Here is a 20629-nt window from a genome sequence, read left to right on the forward strand (position 1 = left end):
TCCCTAAGGAGCCCAGGAGTCAGGGCCCACTTTGCCTAACGGAAAAGGCAAGCCCAGGAGGGGAAGGAGCAGTGTGCAAACAATGCAGCTAGGAGGCAATTGCAGGAGCTGGGAAAGAATAGAGCACAGGGGCCCCTCACCTCCGCCAGCCTCAAGCAGCCGTGGGACCTGGATGCTTCCAGACAATCGCCACAATCCCATCTAAAGTCTCACCCTGACCGCTGAAGAAGTGATCGAGCGAGACTTCACGAGGGAGCTGCAGCATCAGTCTCTTCATTAGCTTCTCCCGGCTCATGTCCAATGCCAGGGCTTCACACCAGCAGTAAATGAGATAGTTAAAGGACGGCTGGTTCCTCAGCTTGGTTAAAATCGATGCTGGCAGATCAGGTGCCAGCTCCGGCCATGGCCCCTGGGCCTCACCGGACACCGACATGGATTGTATCACCAGCCAGCAATTCCAGATAGCCGGAACCCAGTCTGGCTCACCTGGGCACTAGCATTGTTCAAACCCAAGTGACGTTGAATGTGTTTAGACTAGGGCTGTTGATTAATCACAGTTAACTCACACGATTAACTCAAAAAAATTAATCATGATTAATCACAGTTTTAATCGCACTGTTAAACAATAGAATACCAATTGAAATTTATTAAATATTTTGGATGTTTTTCTATGTTTTCATATATATATTGTATTCTGTGTTGTAATTGAAATCAAAGTGTATATTTTTATTACAAATATTTGCACTGTAAAAATGATGAACAAAAGAAATAGTATTTTTCAATTGACCACATACACTTACTGTAGTGCAATCTTTGTTGTCAAAGTGCAACTTACAAATGTAGATTTTTTTGTTACATGACTGCCCTCAAAAACAAAACAATGTAAAACTTCAGAGCCTACAAGTCCACTCAGTCCTACTTCTTCTTCAGCCAATCGCTAAGACAAACAAGTTTGTTTACATTTACAGGAGATAATGCTGCCCTCTTATTTACAACGTCACCAGAAAGTGAGAACAGGCATTTGCATGGCCCTTTTGTAGCTGGCATTGCAAGGTATTTATGTGCCAGATATGCTAAACATTCATATGCCCCTTCATGCTTTGGCCACCATTCCAGAGGACATGCTTCTATGCTGATTACGCTCGTTAAAAAAATAATGCGTTAATTAAATTTGTGACTGAACTCCTCGGGAGGAAAATTGTACGTGTCCTGCTCTGTTTTACTCGCATTCTGCCCTATATTTCATGTTATAGCAGTCTCGGATGATGACCCAGCACATGTTGTTCATTTTAAGAACACTTTCACTGCAGATTTGACAAAACACAAAGACTGTACCAATGTGAGATTTCTAAAGCTAGCTACAGCAAGGGTTAAAAATCTGAAAGGGACAAGGTGTAGAGCATGCTTTCAGAAGTCTTAAAAGAGCAATGCTCCAATGCAGAAACTACAGAACCAGAACCACCAAAAAAAGCAAATCAACCTTCTGCTGGTGGCATTTGACTCAGTTGCTGAAAATGAACATGCGTCAGCCCACACTGCTTTGCATCGTATTTGAGCAGAACCCATCATCAGCATAGTTGCATGTCCTCTGGAATGGTGGTTGAAGCATGAAGGGACAGATGACTCTTTAGCGGGTCTGGCATGTAAATATCTTGCGACACCAGCTACAACAGTGCCATGCGAACACCTCTTCTCACTTTCAGGTGACATTGTAAATAAGAAGAGGGCAGCATTATCTCCTGAAAATGTGAACAAACTTGTTTGTCTGAGCGATTGGCTGAACAAGAAGTAGGACTGAGTGGACTTGCAGGCTCTAAAATTTTATATTGTTTTATTTTTGAATCCAGGTTTTTTGTACATAATTCTACATTTGTAAGTTCAACTTTCATGAGAAAGATTGTACTACAGTACTTGTATTAGGTGAATTGAAAAATACTATTTCTTTTGTTTTTTTACAGTGCAAATACTTGTAATCAAAAATTAATATAAAGTGAGCATTGTACATTTTGTATTCTGTGTTGTAATTGAAATCAATATTTGAAAAATGTAGAAAACATCAACAAATATTTAAATAAATGGTATTCTATTGTTTAACAGCGCGATTAATTGTGCGATTAATTTTTTTAATCACTTGACAGCCCTAGTTTAGACTACATGAAATGCTTGTGGGATGCTGTATGTATTGATCTCGCTTATAATATCTGCAGCCCATGGTCTAAAGTTACATTGAGTGTTTGCATTGCAAACCTCTGTCCCTGTGTAGCTCACCGAACAGGAAAGCAGCATGAATGATTGTAAAGTGCTGGTCCTGCACACAAGGGCCCACTGAAACCAGTCGAGCCATTGTGAAACAAAGGCCAAAGACACCCACACACACCCACACCATGAAGAGGAGACAGGCGCTGACACTTATTCCATCAGTTTGAACTCCGGAGGAAGGGAATAAAAATCCCTGACTAGCAGGACCGGCTCCAGGCACCAGCTTGCCAAGCAGGTGCTTGGGGCGGCCACTCTTGAGAGGGGCGGCACGTCCAGCTATTCGGCGGACGGTCCCTCACTCCCGCTCCGAGCGAAGGACCTCCCGCCAAACTGCCACCGCAGATCATGACCGTGGCTTTTTTTTTTTTTGGCCGCTTGGGGCGACAAAAACCCTGGAGCCGGCCCTGCTGACTAGAATAAATGTGACCACGGTGCCGTTTGGAATTTGGAGGGGGTGATATTTATAAGCTTAAGCAAGGGACCCCCAACCTGCTTGGCATGGGTTAGCCCTAAAGGACAGACAGATCTTGCATATTAGAGCAGCTTCTATTCTCTTGTGAAACCCAAGATTAACTCACTTGTGTGTGTACGTTTACCTGCTTTAACCTTGTAAGTAACATTTCTTTTCCTTAGTTAATAAATCTTTAATTAGTTTACTTCAGGTCTGTCTACAAGTGTTGACTTTGGTGAGAGATCTGAGGTGTAGCTGATTTGGGGCAAGTGACTCGTCCTTTGGGACTGGGAGTAGCCTAAATATTGTTCTGATATTATTTGTAAAGGGACCATCTACCACAAAGACAGGCTTGCCTGGGTGGCAAGACAGACTGGAATGCCCAAGGGGACTATCTGTGACTCCATGGCAAGGCCATTCTAGTGCTTGAGGAATTCACACTTGTTACTTGGTTGTGAAAGCTAAGCGTAGAACACAACCGGTTTGGGGTTTGTGCCCTGAGGTTGGCATTCTCGGCTGTGAGTCTTTCCGGACAGTGTGGCAAAGGCCTATTGATTTGTTATGAAGTTTCCAGAGGCCTCCAAGACACTGGCAGCTGGGGACACACAGATAAACCCCCTAGTAAATGGCTGAGTCTTGCTCCCCCTTAATGGCCGGCCTCATACCTGCCAAGAGTCAGAGGTGCTGGCCTTTGTTTCAGAACTGTGCCATTCACACTGCACTGATGGGCACCAACTGCACCTATTTGTACAGGTCCACGGGCCGGGGGGGGCAGGAAAAGGTCTCAACAAGGGAAGGAATATTAAACTCAGCAGCCTCCAGAAGCAGGTTTAGCTTCGGCTCCTATCGCAGCTGGGAGGGAGCTGGAGTCCCTGTGACAGATCTGGAGACGAGTCCACTTTGGACCACCAGCAGGTGTCTAGCTCCCTGCCCTGCTGCACAAGGAGTCTCCATAGGAAGGGAAGGGAGCCGGCAGTGGTTCCACTTCCTCTTTCGAGCCACGTGGCCCAGAGACGGGGCATCCCTCCTAACGCATGCAGAAGCCAGGATAAACTCACAGAGCAGAACACAGCAGACGAGACAGGAGCGACTGACCCCTGGGAACCAGGGGCCAGAAGAAGAATCGAGGAGAGCGACTCGCCTGGTCATCAGGGGTTACGTGTAGGAGGAGTGTCTCCCCATCCCCGCCGCGGCGGTTCCACTGGCCCTGGAAAGGCAGCCTGAGCCCCGCCAGCAGAGGCACTGCGGCAGTCTCCGCAGCCCTACGTGTTCACAAAGCGCAAGTCAGACCCAAACCGTCATGAGGTTTTAGAAAGAAAGATGGAAAGATGGAGTCAGGCCCTTGGTCCGTCTGTGGTTGTTCCCAGCCCTGGTGCTGCCCCCGCTCAGTGTTGGCAGTACATGCTAGAGGACCTGCTGAGATCAGGGTACTTAGCTCCGCATTGGGCTCCGCAGTCACCATTCCATCCTTAACCTGCCCTTCTGGTCCAGGCAGCCCCAGCTGCCCCGGGGAGCCATACTGGGACATTCCCTAAGTACAGCTGTTCAACGGTCCGTTCTGTGTCCCCTCCGTTCTCCAACCTGGGAAGCCTTTTACACTGCTTCGCTGTGAGCGTTACCACTCCTGGTGTCCTCACACCCAGCCTCCAGCACCTATATTACTCCCAGCTATGCTGCAAGAGTGCAACAGCCAGCCACTCCTGAATGATATTACCAAGCAACACCAGCAAATTCCCAGTCCCAGAATGGTGCATCCTGTACCGCCCAGCTCTCTCCTCCTCTGAACAATGCAAGCTCATGGAAAGTCCATCACTTCATTAACAGGAAAGGATACGCACAACCCGTTATCTCCAATGGAGGTTCCCAAACGCTTCAACCAAACACACTGGTTTAGATGAAAATTTTATTAACTACAGGTATCTTTTAAGTGACTACAAGCAGTGAGGCATAAAAGTCAGAATTGGCTACAAAGAAATAAAAGCTAAAACAAATACTTAACTTAGCTTAAGTTAAGTGAATTCAAAGCAAAATGTCCCTCGCGACATGCTTTTGCAGTCTGACTGGCTGAATCTTTCAACCAGGATCCCTCCCCAGTCTAATGATGCTTCCTTTGTCTTTCAAGTGTTGCTGATGCCGTGAGTAGAGATGAAGGGAGAGAAGACTTGGGGGCCTCAGTTCCCTTTTTCTTATACTTATCCTTTCCTTTGGAAAATGATCTCCAGTTGGGGTCCAGGAGACTGGATGTCTGTGGGGACGAGAACTTCCAGCTGTTCCTTGGCCAAAATATAAATTTCTTGCTCACACCCTTTTTCCTGCCAAAGAATGGCCACTTAACCAGGTGATTGTCCATCTGATGTGGACAACACCTGGCTCCAATGTTGGCTAGCCTTTTATCTCTGGGGAAGTGGTTTCCCCAGACTTGGAACATGTCCTATAGAGTAGAATCTTATAACTTTACATACAATGTTGCCACACATTTTACCAGGACAATAATGTTCAGCTAAATATGGGTTTTCGGATGATACCTCACGAGGCATACTTTGTACAAAATCCATTATAGTTTTGTAGAAAGGGTGAACATAGGGATACAGACTGTCACTGTGCTTCTGGTTCAAGCAGCCCAGCGGCTCCTGGGAGCCATACATACTTATCTACAACAACGGGAGCCAGCTCCCGGTCTGCCAGACCACAGCCTAGAGAGTTCATCCACATCAGAATTAGTCATGAGCAAACGTCTGATTAAGCTCCAGCCAGCTATCAGAACTGGAGATTTCTCCAATCTTCTCCTCCAGCCCCAAAACCAGGCTGGAGCACTCCCTCCAGCACGGTCACCAGCACAGTCTGGACCAAGCGAAGCAATGGAGCTGGAGAACTACTGTACATCCCTGTTCTGACAGCACAGAATAAATCAGCAACTCATCTACATTCCAGGAGAGCTCGCATGTTCTCGTCACTGACGGGGAAAACCATCACTGCATAACCTACCAAATGAAAAACAATATTTAATTAGGACAGAGCTCGACAAGCACACAATTAAATGTTCTATTACTATCAGTCTTACACAGTTTAAGCCTCAGTTCAATAAGGGGCCATTAAAAAAGGCTAATAGAATATTGAATTGTACATAGGGAAGTTACAGGTTGCATTTCAATAATTGCTCCAGCACAGGAGATCTGGGGAGAGTTCTGCAGAAACCCGTATGAAAACGAAAGGCAGGAGCCAGACAAGACCTAAATGGGAAGCCTAGGGTGACCAGACAGCAAGTGTGAAAAATCAGGACAGGGGGTGGGGGGTAATAGGAGCCTATATAAGAAAAAGCCCCAAATATCAGGACTGTCCCTACAAAATCGGGACATCTGATCACCCTAGGGAAGCCTCCCAGCTCCCTCCAGTGAGAATCACAGAGGAGATGGGAGCAGCAGCTGCTGTAGGACTCCGCAGTTCCTCCTGGAGAGGCAGAAGCAAATGGCTGCAGGAGAATTGAACTAGCTGCCTTTTCTAAGCAGAGGCCCAAGCCTTCCCATTGCACGAGGGAGCTTGACAGTGAGGCTGCTTGAGGCGCGCCTGCGCTCTGCACAAGGGGATCGCCCCCAGACGCCAGCCTGGGGGGATAGCAGACACGTGAAGGGCTGGAGGAACCCTCCCAAGGGAGCCAAACACAGGAATCTGAGAGCGATTCAGACTGCCAGCCTCCTCCCCCCAGACCACCACTCACCAAGGTAAATGGGGCTCCCGTTTGGGGTCTCCCCTCCCCAGGGCATCATGAGGGGATTCCAGTCCAACACAGCAGCCGCCATCGGCAGCACAAGAACCAGAACATCCGACATGCCGAGTGTAGGCCTGAAAAAAACAGTGGGATGGAGCAGGGGGTCTGCTTCTCCTTAACCTTAGCGTACAGGAACCGTGTCTGGTCTTCCCTGCTTCTGCTGGAAGATTCCTCGGTGGACTAGAGAACTGAAGTGGAAGACTTCCCAGTCCTTTGAGGAAGAGATGCGAGTGTTGTGTCTTTTACTGAGAGCGCTCTCTGCCCCATTGTCTGTCAGATGGAATTAAATAGGTGTACAGAATGTTCTAGATCACTATTGTCCTCTGCAGCAATGGAACCATTTGTTTTCCCAGGTTGTCTCCCCTGCCCTGCAAGGGTCAACGGACATTGAAGACGACGCACTGGATCTCTCTTTGCTGAAGGGCACGTGGCAAAGCGATTCAGGGCCGGGGAGCGGACTGGGTTGCCTGCAGTTCTCAGCACCGCCTTACCAACCTACTGTGCTACCCCAGGCCCAAGCAGAGCAGAGCTGAGCTGGACTAGACTAGGGTGGATTTCTGGGAGGGACTGGTTGAAGCCCTGGTTTAGCTGCTGACACTTTTCAAAGCGGAGTAGGAAGGGACCCTGAGGAGAGGGGCCGTGGGCAGGAGACCCTGGAGTGAGGTAGGATTTGTCGTGCATCCAACAAGGGGCTCTGAGCAAACACTGGAATCACAGACATTCGCTCCCTTTAGGTCTGCGCTGCACCTTGGAGAACCAATTCCATGAAAATCCACCTCAGTGGTATATAAACCCACCGAGCTCAAGGCATCCAAACATTTCACTTCTGGATGAGTCTGCAGGCCTGAGGAGCCTCCAGATGAGTTTCTGAAACTTGCCTCCCCATCAGGGATAACACAGGATGGTTGTGCCATCTAGTGGCCACAAAGGAGATTCTACACTACCCACCAGCAAGACAGGAAACATGCAATTTGAACGTTGTAAGATCTCATCTAACTGTAAGAAGTGCCTTTGGATCCAGCTCATCTCTTGTCATTTGCTCACAGGGACAAGAGACAAACCCCCCCAGTCACTAAACGGAGAGGTCAGGTGTAAAGGCTTTGTACGCCGCCTGTACGCTAGACTCACTGCACTCTATGCCGTGTCGTCGTCCTACTCTAGAGGCCTTCCAGAAAGAGCTCACAAGTCCAGGCAGCAGCATGAGAACAGAGGAGGGAGAGGGAATGCCCACTGAAGCAAGGGGGCTGATTGGAGGGGAATGGCCACAGCATGACAATGCCATCTTTATGCGCGTCCCTGGGCCTGGCCTGAAGGAGAGACATGGTGTCAGACCAGGTTCGGGAAAGGGTATGAGCACGGGGGTGCGCGCAGGGAGGCCAATCCAGAAATGGCAGAGACACCCCAAAGGGAGAAGCTAGTCTGTGGCAGCGAAGGTGGAGCGAAGTGGAGAAAGGGAAAAACGGAGTGGTGCTGAGATGAAGAAAGGGCAGGTTTATGGGGTGAATCCGAACCACGTGCCCTGGGTAGCAGGCACCAACCCCTCACCCCTGAAGAAAGCTCATGCAGCCAAGATGCATGGTAATAAATTTATTGTATTTTATTACATTTTCCCACTTTTTCCACTTAATTCCAATTCCTTGTATTCAAAGCTCTTCTTTCTGAAAGAAAATGATCTTTTAACATAAAAATATAAATTCTGCATATTAAAAGTGCATACACCTCGAATAATAAAACATACAAATAAATAATAAAAGGCATCACAGTCTCATGCACTTGTCCTCAAATAATTTAAAAGTTTTTATGGTACAATGTTCAACCCCAAGTAAAGACAGCCTGCCTTCCCGATTACTGAACAGTTCAAAAACATTAAAATACAGAAGAGTATCAAAGGTGGGGTGATCCCCACTGCCCAGTATCCGTGTACAGTGATATGACATGCAGCTTTTAGAACTGTAGATATTCCAGTTAAAATCTGAAATTTGGTGACCAGAAGAGAAACTGCATTTGTAACGGGACTTAAAATTCAATTTTAACCAATGGTGAGGCACAGTTGGTGAGCAAACCTGTATACTCGGAAGGCCACAAGAAAGTGTTCTAGCCATGTGTAGCCTATATCTCCTGGTGTTTAATACTACCCAAGGCTGTATAGCACCTAGAAACATTCCCATATTGCATTGCACAAATGCTGCATCCTAACACAAGCTTTCTTGAAAAGTGTTTGTGCTGCAGGGCCTTAAGAGTGGAACAGAATGTATGTTTGCACCTAGTTTTAATCTGTGCCATTTAAACACTATTTGCAGATATACTGGGTGTTAGCGGGGGTTTTTAAAAAGCCACTAAGCTTTCAAAAACCTGAAAGATACTGTAGGAATCTTCATTTTACCTTTATTCTGCAAAATAAAGCTCCCAATGGTAACAAATGCTTTGTGGTGCTTTTATTAAGAAAATCATGTAGCACTTTCATCTCACCACAGATTAAAACTAAATTTCAGTTGCCTCCACAGATAACATGAGATACTGCCAAATTATTTCGGATTAGTAGGCAAATGACAGCAAAGATAAAGAGGATTACTGTAAAATGATTTGGAATGTCATTTCAAAACAAACGTTCTTTATAACTGCTGTCCAACTGAGAAAAAAGGGTCCTGAACAGATGCCACAAAGAAGTGGGGGTGATAAGTATGTCCTACATGTGACCAGTGACTGACTGGATTGTTGGCGATGGGAAAGATGTTTGTATAAGAGGGAATATCTCCTATCGGGGTCACATTCCGTTTTCCAGAAAAATTATAAACACGTTTCATTGTGGCTCTTTAATTTTTCGTAATAAAAGGCCTGATCCCTCAAGAAGTCTTGAAACCCATCTTTGAATTAAGAGGGCAGTGTCCCTTAGACCAGCTGTTCTCAATCTCCTCAGGCAACTGTACCAAGCTAAGACCTCAGCCAACCCCATGATGCTCCCATTAGGCTGTGCACGCTCTACCCATCATGGAGCCTGCACTCGCACAAGACTGAGGCTTGGAGAAAGCAAAGCTCCGTGGTGGTCATAGCATGAGGTACACAGCGGAGTGTAGACAGCCAGTGAACAGCAGGGCCTAGGACAAAAGCTCATCATTCAGGAGGAACCTACGGTCCCAGTCACCAAAGCCTGCTGTGCCAACGTAGGCAATGTGCCAATGGCTGGTAACCATTCCCTTAGACAGCACTGAAATTCTACAAAAGCTCTTTTAGACTGTCAACACTGCTACAGGCAACCTCCTTGTCTCACAACATGACGTACAGAACGTGTCATTAAAACCATATAGAACATGGCAGGCTACATACAGAACATAACAGAGTCAGGCTATTCCAGTTTTTAAAAAAAAATATATAGAAAACCAGTTTGTTCTCATTTCAACACTTCAGATTCTTTTCTGACTTTACTCTACACTGCAGTCTTGTCAGTAATCCAAAATTCTGCAAAGGAAAGAGAATCAAAGATGTGCAAATAAAGCAAAAATCAGATACATGCTCTTCTCTGGTGCTTGATACTTTCTGTGCTGACTTGCAGCCGCATTGGGAAATAAAACTACAGATTCAAAAACAGAGCTCCAGAGTCTACCTAGTAGCTTGTGATACTGACAGTGCAATCTATAGTTTATATTAATGCTTGCATAGTTAATAAGTGCATGCAGTCAGGATACAGCAAGAATTGCCATGCAAAAACTGTCTTCGTTTCTTAGAAAAAATGGTTGGTCATGCTTAAATTTCTGTTGCGACAAGGAGACAGCTGTGTGTGTAGAGACCAGAGAACTTGTAATGGGCTAAATGTACTGTAATTAAGCTGTTAGTTTTCTACCTAAAGCATGTGGTTTTTGACTTAGCCATACAGATCGCCTAAGTTTGAAAGGGTTAAAAGTTTGTACATCCATCCAAAGTGAGACACCTATCACCCTTAAGAATTGGAGGCACCAGTTTGTCTATCAAATGCAAGTAATCCAAAGTACAAGGTGCCTCTATAAATACATTTCATTGAAAATGTACTTATAGTTCACATACTACTAAATACTTCCCAAAAAACCTTGCCCAGAAGGGTGAAAATAATTTCTTCAAATGGCTCTAGCAAGAGTCTAACTATGGAATGAAAGCTCAGCTCTTCTGCAATCAGAGGGCAAGACATCAGGATTAGAAGCGAGTAACTAGAGACATTTTAATCTCCACAGTTTAAGAAATGAATTAATTCACACCAGGCCCACCCAGATGGCTATAACCATCTATTAAGCTCTTCAGATGACTAACTCTCTCCCTTCTCCTCCGAGGATTGTGTGGCTCTGCTGGAACTTCAAAGACAGGGCTAACACTGGAATTCCCTACTCAAAAGGGCTCTCACATCTAGTACTGTAACTTTCTCTTCCAGTTCATCAGTCTCTGGTCTTGCAGGATCTCACCTGTGAGCTAAACAAGCTGGAGACCAGACTTGGCCCCACTAAAGGCTACACTGGCAATTCAACAGAAGCCCAAAGGCTCCCTTGACTAATAAAATGGAGCAGGGTTATAGCCACTTGTCTTTAATTCAGAGCTGCAGGCATGAGGACTACGGAACCCAGCATACAAACCCATGAAATCAGAATGGCATCCTGGGTCCTGCCATCCCCCCAGGTTGCATCTCTTCTACATCAGATATGAGCTGCTCTGGGAGCCAAAGCTAAATTAAGTTACTGTAAACCAGGTACAGGTCACTGCTTCAGGGCAGTCCAAGACCTTTAAGGACTAAGACATAAATCCCTGCCAGACCTGGCTTTTAGGACTTGCAAAACTCACAGCCAAAGGGACCCCATACTGGGGATACCCCTAATTTGGGGTCGAACTGTTGTGTTGGACAACAGCACACACCAACTGCTTTCCCTTCCTCTCATCTTGTAGACAGGAGAGAAAACGGATTGATGGGGAAGTGAGGGAAAGAGATTGAGATGATGTCCCTCCTCCCCAAATCAACTCACTGAGAAGCCTCCAAAATCATGCAGATGGCCCTAGAAAAATCTACTCCCCATAACTGGTTCAGTCAGGGCTAACAGGATAGATGCTTGGCTTAGATTCATATTCAGGGTGGTTCTTTTCTGGAGCCACCACCAGGTCAAGCATCACATATCCCCAGAATTTCACATTCTATTGATATGAATAGAACCCAAGGGCAGAGGATGCAGAGGAAAGCAGTGAACGACTGCGACACTTTCCAGATAGTTTTGTGTTCATGTTTCATCTGCCCATAAAGACACAGCTCCAGTTCTAGTTACTGTTAAGAGTCACGGCCATCATATTTTATTCACTTTGTTGTGCCCTTTATGAGACCACCAACAGAAATCCACTGCCCTATATAAACTGAAGTGATTTGCTGTAGGGCTCAGCCTGCCGACGCAGAAGTGCAGGCAGTCTGCCACAGGAGAACAGCACGTCACTCACTTGAAGGAGAGATTTCGTTCTTACACTCTTCCCCCGAGATGAAAATTAATGGGAAGAGGGTGATATTCTAAAAACTTCAGATGGGTGGGATTGACCAGACGCCAGGGTCCTGTGTATCCTGCTTTCAAAGGCGCAGGTACCAACTCGCATTGGACAGTTTGCGGAAGGAGAAGGAGGATTTTGGAGCTAGTGGGAATTCCCAAGGAGGGATTATCAGCAGACCCCAGAGAAAGATTGGCGTTACCTACCAGAATGGGGCAATTTGGCTGTTTTTGATCTTAACTGTTAGAATATTTGGCAACAAACTTCTTGCTCCCATTTTGGTGCTGCAGCCTATGTCTATATAGCAAACTCACCACACGGCACCAGCACACTGGATTAGCATTGGTCTACAACACAATTTCAGTCATTGCTGCAAATTTGCTTCAATAAGGCAGTGAACACAATAGTAAAGCTACCACTTGGAAACCCTAAACCAACTTTCAGCTGTATGTAATACAGGAATTGCTCAATGAATGAGTGCACAAGAGGGGGAAGCTATTCCATAAGGTCACTTTGCACAATGATACACTTTCTAATGAGGTGGCAAACTAGGCCCAGTCTATAGTGAGAGGTCCAACCATGTTAGCACTGGCTATTGGAACGGTGTTCCTGCTAGAAGAGCTGTTGCAACTAAGGAGATACCATGGTTTGCACTCTCAAGGCGACAAAGCCTTAAACTAATGCTTCAATATCAGAAGTTTTAGGAGGAAATTTACGAATAGAGGAATATGCCCAGTAACTCCTGCCTGTTCAGGAAACAGAGTACAAGAAACAAAACAATCCAGCTTCACAAATTAAGATCAATTTTCTATGCTTCTTGCCCCCTTTTTGCTCCATTAAGTGTGATATAGGAACAGGAATGAATGGAGAAAATGGCCATGTTTGGGTTTTAAAACATAATCCACGACATGGAAAGTCAGGCAGAGTATAGAGAAGCGTTACAGGCTACTAGCACTGCTTCTGGGGATCAAGAATGCTTGTCCTGCAGAGGATATGGTCTGGACTGAATGGTGTGGGTTACGCTGCACATGGGTTCATATTCGCAGGTTACACAGAGCTTTGTGGTATGCACAATCACGTATGAGGCTGTATATGCAAGTCTTGTGTATTACCAAGATAAAGCTACCCTGAAAGTAAATCTCTCAACCCCTTGTTGCAGATGAGCTAAGTGTAAGTGATCAAGGAGCAGCCACAATCAGTGACCTGTGAGCAACTTTCCAAACAGGTTCAAGAGAGGAGATTGAACCGGATATTTAATAATAACTATTTGTTCCAGGGTCATTTGTTACTGTAATACTGAGCAGGAAAGGTTAATAAATAGGTCTGTCCACACACTAAGCTCACAGAGCCAGAAGTGTTCATGTGACAGACAAAGAATGAATGTACATAATAATGTAAACTGGAGATTATTTGTGCACACAATACAACTGAGCTATCATACGCCATTTACCACAAAACACGATTCCATACATGAAGGACACAGTTTGTTGTTTTCTTAAAATGAGAATGCAATTCACCAGCTTATGAAATAAAAACAGACAATGCCACGTGTGTATCAAAGGACTTGAGGGAAGAGAAGCCACCTTTCAGAGAGACAGTGTGTGCAAAGATGTTGCCAATGTAGTGTTTTAACCCTGACAGAATTCCTCATCTGATCAAAAACCAGACCTGTCTTGTAAGACATTGTTGCAGCTGGACCCATCAGCAAGCATTAGAAATGTAGAATGAAGAGAAGAATGTGGGACTACACTATTGGTCAAAATACAACCCCACAGCATTTTGGCCTGGCCATACAGAGGTGCATTCAAACACACTCGGAAAACGCAAAAAGGGAGCAGAGAACATGTGGCACATCTATTCACTTCTCCTGCAGATAGAGATGCCAATTAAGCATCTGAGCATGTGTGTTAGAAAATTCTTCTCAGGGGTTTAACAATCTCAGGGGTTTAATGATAAGGGTCCTACCAGCTTCACTATTATTCAAGACTAAGAATTCCAGCTGTCTTTCTAGGCATTGTAATAATCTTTCACCTTGGACATTTCACTGCTAGTGGCTGGCAACCGACTAGTCATTTTCTCTGTTGCGTAGTGTAACTCTTCAAAGGAAGAAGGAAGTTGGAGCAGACAGTGGAGTCTCCAGATATGGCAACAACAAAATGCAAGTTATCTTTTATAAAAAAAATTAAGCTTGTTGGAATGAAAATATGAAAACTGTTCTGCACACACATACATGGGAGTACCTTTTGGATCTGTCCAGTCACTAATGCTAACCCTCCTATACTGGCTGAGTATATACCTGAGAAACAACATTAGTGTTGAGATATTGCCCTTTAAAAAGCTTGAAAAATGGGGGATTGGGGAGAGCGCAAAGAAGCGGCAGTCTCTCTTTTTCACAGGTCCCTTAGCATCTTCTGCAGCCAAGAACCAGGTCACCCATCACCACAGATGGAGCCTGCTTAGACTAAAACCAATGGAATATTAGTTCACAGTTCTATAAAGCACGCTAATTACAGTATAACTGGGTCACAGGTTTCAAACCTGCTGTCTGAAGAAAGTTGTTGCATTTTTCTATAAAGAGACTTCTGTACAAGTGCTATGGGACAGCTGCGTTCATGTTCTATGACTCCAGCTGGACTTCACTTGGAATCAGTGCTGGCCAGCTGTGGCTATTTGGTTTGATGGCAGAATCAAAAGGCGCGTTACCAATTTGCAGTTAAGTTCTCCTCAAACACACATTAGGCACATGAACAAAAAAAACAACAAGAACTCAGAATAAATTAGCTCTCAGCAGAAGAAAAAAACACCTGGATTGCAGCATCTCACTGAGGTTTCGGAGAAGGCCGTGCAGACATGTGCATGCTGGAAGGTAACTTTTTCAATGACTTGTCAGCAGACTGTTTGTCACTGGAAGGAGACTGCACTCTGGGGTCTATCTGGGAAGACTTGGATTTGCGGCTGGACAGCAGAGAATGTTTGCTGGGCATGGCATCTTTGAGGGCAAGCTTCTCTTTCGCAGCAATGTTGGGGTTTGCATGAGAGGATGGTGGGAGGCTGCTCTTCTCTGACTTGTCTTCGGCCACATTTTTACTGCCTGGCTTGGAGGAGCCACCTGCAGTCTTTTTTGAAAGCATTGTCGTCTTTCCCAGATCAGCCGACCGTCGGGTCTCCTTCTGCCTCAGGGCTGATTTGAAGAAAGACAGCCCTTTATCTTCCGACTTGCTGTCCCTCTTTAAACCGGAACGCATGCTGATGCTTGGGGACCTCAGGCTGGCCATAGAGTTGCTCCGCACATGCTTGCTGTCCATTGCTCTGCTCTCGCTTCTAGGCTGGCTTATCCGAGGAGAGCTGGTTCTTGAGCTGGAAGTGACACTGGTCTTATCCGAGCCAAGGCTTACCTTGGAGCCCTCCCTGCTGAGGCTCTTCCCAGCAGAGGACCCCCGTGTCACTGACCCCGAAGTGGTTTTCTTGGCAGCTGTGGAGGATGGGGAAGAAACTGACTTGTGTTTCTGTTGAGTCAATGACAAAGCCCGGCTTTCCTGGAGTTTGGCACCAGATTCCTTTCTAGCCTGGCCAGAAGCAGGAGATGCATGTCGCCCACTGGCCCTGGAAGAATCTGTCTTGCTTCTGGAACGGGAAACCTTCTGAGAGGTCTTTAAAGGAGGGGCAGAGGCAGGAGAGGGGTGAGAAATTGGGGATTCTTGGCTAGACAAGACTGTCCTTCCTTTCCTCAAATTTTTATCTGGCTCAGAAATGCCTTTGGAGCTGGGAGCCTTCTTGGGAGTGCCATCTGCCTTCTCGGAGAGCAGCCCTGTCCCACTGGGGACTTTCACCTCTTTGACTGGAGAACTCTCTACAGAGTCACTCTGATCCACAAAAGCAATTTGATTGTTGTTATCAAAAGGGTCCAGAGCCAGATGGCTCCTGTCTGCTTGCACCAAGCTTTTCCCATATGGGTCCATGAAAGCAGAATTTGATTTCCTTGCAGCAGATTCCTCTCTGAACACCCCTTCCATGACAGCCAGAGGGGCTCTGCCCACAGTCCTATGTTCTCGCCTGCTGCTGCTGTCACTTGGTTCCGGGTAACTACTGGAGAGATTCCTTAAGCTGCCAAAGCAGGAGGTGGACACTTTATCAGCAGCAGCCTCCCCGATCTTCTCCAGTGTCGAGGCAGAAGTGCGCACAGGGGAGTCTCCAGAGAAGCGTGAAGGAGAGTTGGAGCGCATCTGCAGCTTCGCAGACAGCGACCAGGATGGCCGAACGCCATTTTCATTTACTGCCAGAGGGCTGGTGACAGAGGATCTAGAAGACAAACTCTGACGCTGGACGCTTCTTACAAAGGGTCGAGTCGAGAACCCCCCTGCAGGGGAAGAGAGCAACACTTAGTTTTGTTTTGTTTTTTAACTCAGAAAGCTAAGCCAACAGCAGATGGAGAAACCCTGGAGAAGCAGAGTGCAGCCAGCAGCTAGTGGGTTATTTGTGCTAGTGTTCTCTTTGCTGGGGAAATGAGAAGATCGGGCCTCATGCGTTCTTTGAGCATGGCAACACTACACCAGCGGTTCTCAAACTGTGCGTCACTACCCCATTTTAATGGGGTTGCCAGGGCTGGCTTAGATTTGCTGGGGCCCAGGGCCAAAGGCTTTCCCCTGGGCGGTGGGGCTCAGGGTACAGGCCCCCTGCCTGGGGCCGAAGCCCTTGGTCTTCGGCTTTGGCACCACCAGGACAGCAAAGCTCGAGTGGGCTCAACCTTCAGCACCCCTCCTGGGGCCGTGCAGTAATTTTTGTTGTCAGAAGGGGGCTGCGGTGCCATGAAGTTTGAGAACCGCTGCTCTACACTAAACGAACGTGGAGTGTCAGCCTGATATTGCTCCCTGCAAACAAGAACGAACTTAATTCTCAAAAAAATAAACAAAGCCGTTTTCTAGAGGGGCTGGGCAGATGCTGCGGTTTCCACCTTACATTTTCTTCCTCTCCAAGGCCCTCTATGCTGGTTCCCCCTCTCCCAAAAAGGGCAGCCCCATCAGTGCCACTCAGTCTCCTGGCACTGTCTGTTGCTCCTAGAGGCTGGGTACACTGCCTGCCTCCCCAGCACTCCCTGCTCAGCGTAGGGAGCCCACTTCCGGTGCTGGGTGCATTCTGCTGCTATCCGAGGAGAGGGTCTGTATGAGAGGAAATCCACAGACCGGTTTTGATTTGATGACCCCTTCCCACACAATGCATCAGAACGCTCATACACACCATCATCTTCACTCCTTTCCCCAGTCAGCTCAACCGACTCGGACAGCGAGGCCAGAGAGGTGCGTCGGGAGGAAGCTGCTGAGGCGATGCTGGGCTGTTTGCTGCCAGGAAGCCGGCTCACCCAGTGTTCACACAGAGAAGAGCTTGTAGAGCCTGCAGAGGGGGCAGGGCACTGAGATCAGACCAGCAGCACGTGGCCAATTACAGATCACACACCCCCTACCAAGGCACTGACTGATCACAAGCAAATTACATTCCTGCCACTGGGATTCAACTCTAACTCCCGGAAAGCAGAGCTGTGCCTATGTGACCGCAATGTTCTGACTAGTGAAGGAATAAATCCACATTAACTGGTTACAAAATCATGGGTAAAAGATGTGACGTGAGAGGCACAGCCACTTCAACCAGCTACCAGGAACACTTCAGTTTGTGTCCATGGGGCATGGATCCACAGTCACGTCGCACTCCCCATCGGTACCCGGCCTGGGCCAGGGAAGCTAACGATCCACCCAGCAGACCAAATCTGGTGATGAAATCTGGGTACATGCCACCTGAGGCACGGTGCACATACACTAAGAAGTTTGTCTGTAGGAGTGCATTCTGGGAAGAGTCTGGGCAGCCATCCTACAGCACCTCAGCCGGGAGAGCATGCCTGGAGAACGTGCAGGTGGAGCTGCCCCAGTGACACATGGAGCTGTGCACTTGCGCTGGCCTCCTAATCAAAGGAGGACTGACCAAAGTACTGTACACGTGATCAGAACGCTCTAGATAAAAAAAAACAGAGCAGAACTGGTTACAGGAAGGAAGCCACCTGCCTCTGATAGGGTGAAGGGACACAGCTGAGCACAGTAACTGAACTGGGCAAGGACACTAGCCAGGCTGGTTAAAGTTCCCTCAGCACTGATGAGACTGAAGTCCTCCCTCCAGGGCTGCTCCGACAGCAGCCGTGCTAGTGTGATCAGCAGTATTTTTATCTCTGGGTTGTTCAGAACAGCCCTCTGTGGTAAAAGTGCCTGTGCTGCAGGAGTGGGTCCCCCAGGACTAGCCCCAAGAGAACAGAGCAAGTGCCAGAGCAGCAGTGGAGGAATTTCCCAGCATCTTCAGCATGGAGAAGAGGCCTCAGTGGGAGCAAACTCAGGCACATGCTCTAGGATGGGCAGAGCTCGGGCTGTAAGCTCTTTGGGAGCTGTCTCTACTCCTGCCTTGTCAGCACAAGCTGAAACCATCATTAAGAACAGGCAGCCACAAGGGCTAGTGACACGGCTAGTTAGCTACGCCAGCTCCCTAACCACTCCCACAGCAGCCCTGCGCACCGGGGCTGACGAGGAGCGAGGCACAAGCCTGATTTGATCACTAAGCTAAAGCTCTTCCGTCATTTCTATAAGGAAAGACCATGCAAGTTCCATGACCAAGCCAGCCTGGCTTTACCTGCCACAGAGCTGTTAGCCGACCAGGATGGGATCGTCGTGCGCCTCTGGTAGAAGAGGATATAAGCAGTCTGCTTGCAGACTTCATTTTCTGCCAACTGCTGCACGTCAGTATCATCGAAGCAGTACCACAAGCCATCTACAGAGTTCTTACAATATGCTGTGAGACAGAAGAGTGCATTAGAGACCGCACAGCACCAGGCACCATTCACTTCATTCCTGCCAACCCAGCAGCCAAATCCGTTGTACAGCAAACAGCAAGCAACCTCTTTGTCTAACTGAGCCCGTGGTAGCAGAAGTGGAGAAGGAAGGATCACAGATTATTATACTGGCTACCCAGACGCTGAATGGCCAGTGGGAAGCTTGCTGAAGACACCAGAGATGTACATCGTAGGCACTCCAGTGCCTACAGTTGCCCCGTGCTGCCCATAGAGAAGGGACCCCTGCTTTGGGGCAGCTCTATTTGTTTTATTTTTTGTTTGTGGCATTTTGCTTCTGTTGCTGTATCTTGTCTTTTAACGGAACCTATTCAGAATGATCCAGGACTAGAACATCCAGAGGATACACACTGAAGGACTGGTATGTGTCTGATCACTGGGCTGGGAGCGCACAAGCAAAGACATTGAGCGGTGTTAAATTCCTGTCTCTCTCCAGCTGTTCCTTAGAGCTACATAAGGCCAAGCAAGTAGGAATCTGCTGGGATATGCACACACATAGCTGAAGCTCATATACAACACAAGCTCTGGTGGCAGGCGAGCACTGACCAGCATTTTGGAAGCTGTAAGGAGAGTTAACTTGACCGTCCATTCTAAGGATTATGGCTTTTTAGCATGTCTAGCTCCAAGAAAAGCAGTTAGGACGACTGGGAGACACGAATGTGTGTCAGATTTGATTGTAATTTCATCTAATGTGCAGCTTGTTTCTAAAACCCTATTGGCACTCCAGAATCTGGCAAACTCCTGTCAAAGTCAGTGCCATTAGGGAGTAGGCAGCAGCAAACAGGGCTCTAAGTACCTATCTGGCAGCCCTCATCACCATATTCTCCAAGCACCTAGAGTTGGAGTCTGCTATTCGACTGCGTTTCTGGAATTATTTGCACTAGAAGGAGCTGTGCACAGGCTGTTTGGTAGGACATGTGAAGGGAGTTTGGGCCTAGAGGGCATTGTTCCAGTTCCCTGTAAGCAGGTCACAAAAACACACCTATAAAATTGACTCTAAATGGCCCCTTTTTAGCAGGCTCAGAGGGGCCAAGCTAGACTCCTGCAGGTTTGGGAAGGTGGCACATTGGTGAGGGTACAGAAATCCACTCTGACAGTTACCCATCTCCTGGAAAGTGTATCAGTCGAACGCCGCAGAGCACTTGCCTGTATAGTGCCCTCCTTGCATAGTGCCATGGTGATTGCACACCGCATACAGGTCGTAGACATAATCCTCGGGATCCCTTCCAAGACCGTAGGGTCGTCTCCATGGGGACCAGTGAGATGGCAGACTCCAGCTACTCTGACTGCGTTTGACGACGTGAGGGGTCATATCCAAGCCGGTCAGAGGGAACTTGACCATGTTTTGCAGTTTCATTCTTCGGTCTCCTTCCTGTTTGAAAGGAAACGTGTTACAATGGCAGGGAGGATCCGGAGCTTGAGGAGAAGAGGAATGCAGGATGCAGAAGCACAGTCGCACCGTAAGGGACTTCTCTCTACAACTCCTCTCTCCAGAGGCTACTAGAGAAACGAGAGCGAAGTTCCAAAGCCGAAAGCAGTTATGGCAGACAGAAGAACACACAGGAAGGCAGGCAATGCCGATGTGTTCCAGTGTGCAGTAAATGCAGCTTTGAACCGCAGTGTCGGTTGTGTTGAGGAACACTCCGACTTTATTTTGGTTTGCACAAGAACCACAACTCCAGGTGTCAATACAAGCCCATCTAGGATATTCATACTTCTAGTGAGCACAATTGGCCACTTGGGGACAGTGTTGCATTGCAATGTAGCCAAAAGGCAAAGTGCCAATCAACCG

At 47.2% G+C, this 20629-nt stretch overlaps 1 protein-coding gene across 1 annotated transcript in view; it reads right to left on the minus strand.

Moving 5' to 3' along the window:
- Positions 1 to 8050: 8050 nt before the first annotated feature.
- The window catches only part of USP31 (ubiquitin specific peptidase 31), a 60064-nt gene continuing 47485 nt past the window's right edge, over positions 8051 to 20629 (minus strand). Inside the window, exons 13-16 of the mRNA XM_034783627.1 lie at positions 19984 to 20209; positions 18621 to 18779; positions 17193 to 17345; positions 8051 to 16314 (exon numbers count right to left, since the gene is read on the minus strand). Of these exons, the coding sequence (XP_034639518.1) occupies positions 14777 to 16314; positions 17193 to 17345; positions 18621 to 18779; positions 19984 to 20209 (2076 nt within the window). The 3' untranslated portion in view covers positions 8051 to 14776. The remainder of the gene's footprint in view (positions 16315 to 17192; positions 17346 to 18620; positions 18780 to 19983; positions 20210 to 20629) is intronic.

The sequence above is a fragment of the Trachemys scripta genome, chromosome 10, assembly GCF_013100865.1.
Source record: "Trachemys scripta elegans isolate TJP31775 chromosome 10, CAS_Tse_1.0, whole genome shotgun sequence".
In the NCBI taxonomy this organism is placed as follows: Eukaryota; Metazoa; Chordata; order Testudines; family Emydidae; genus Trachemys; species Trachemys scripta.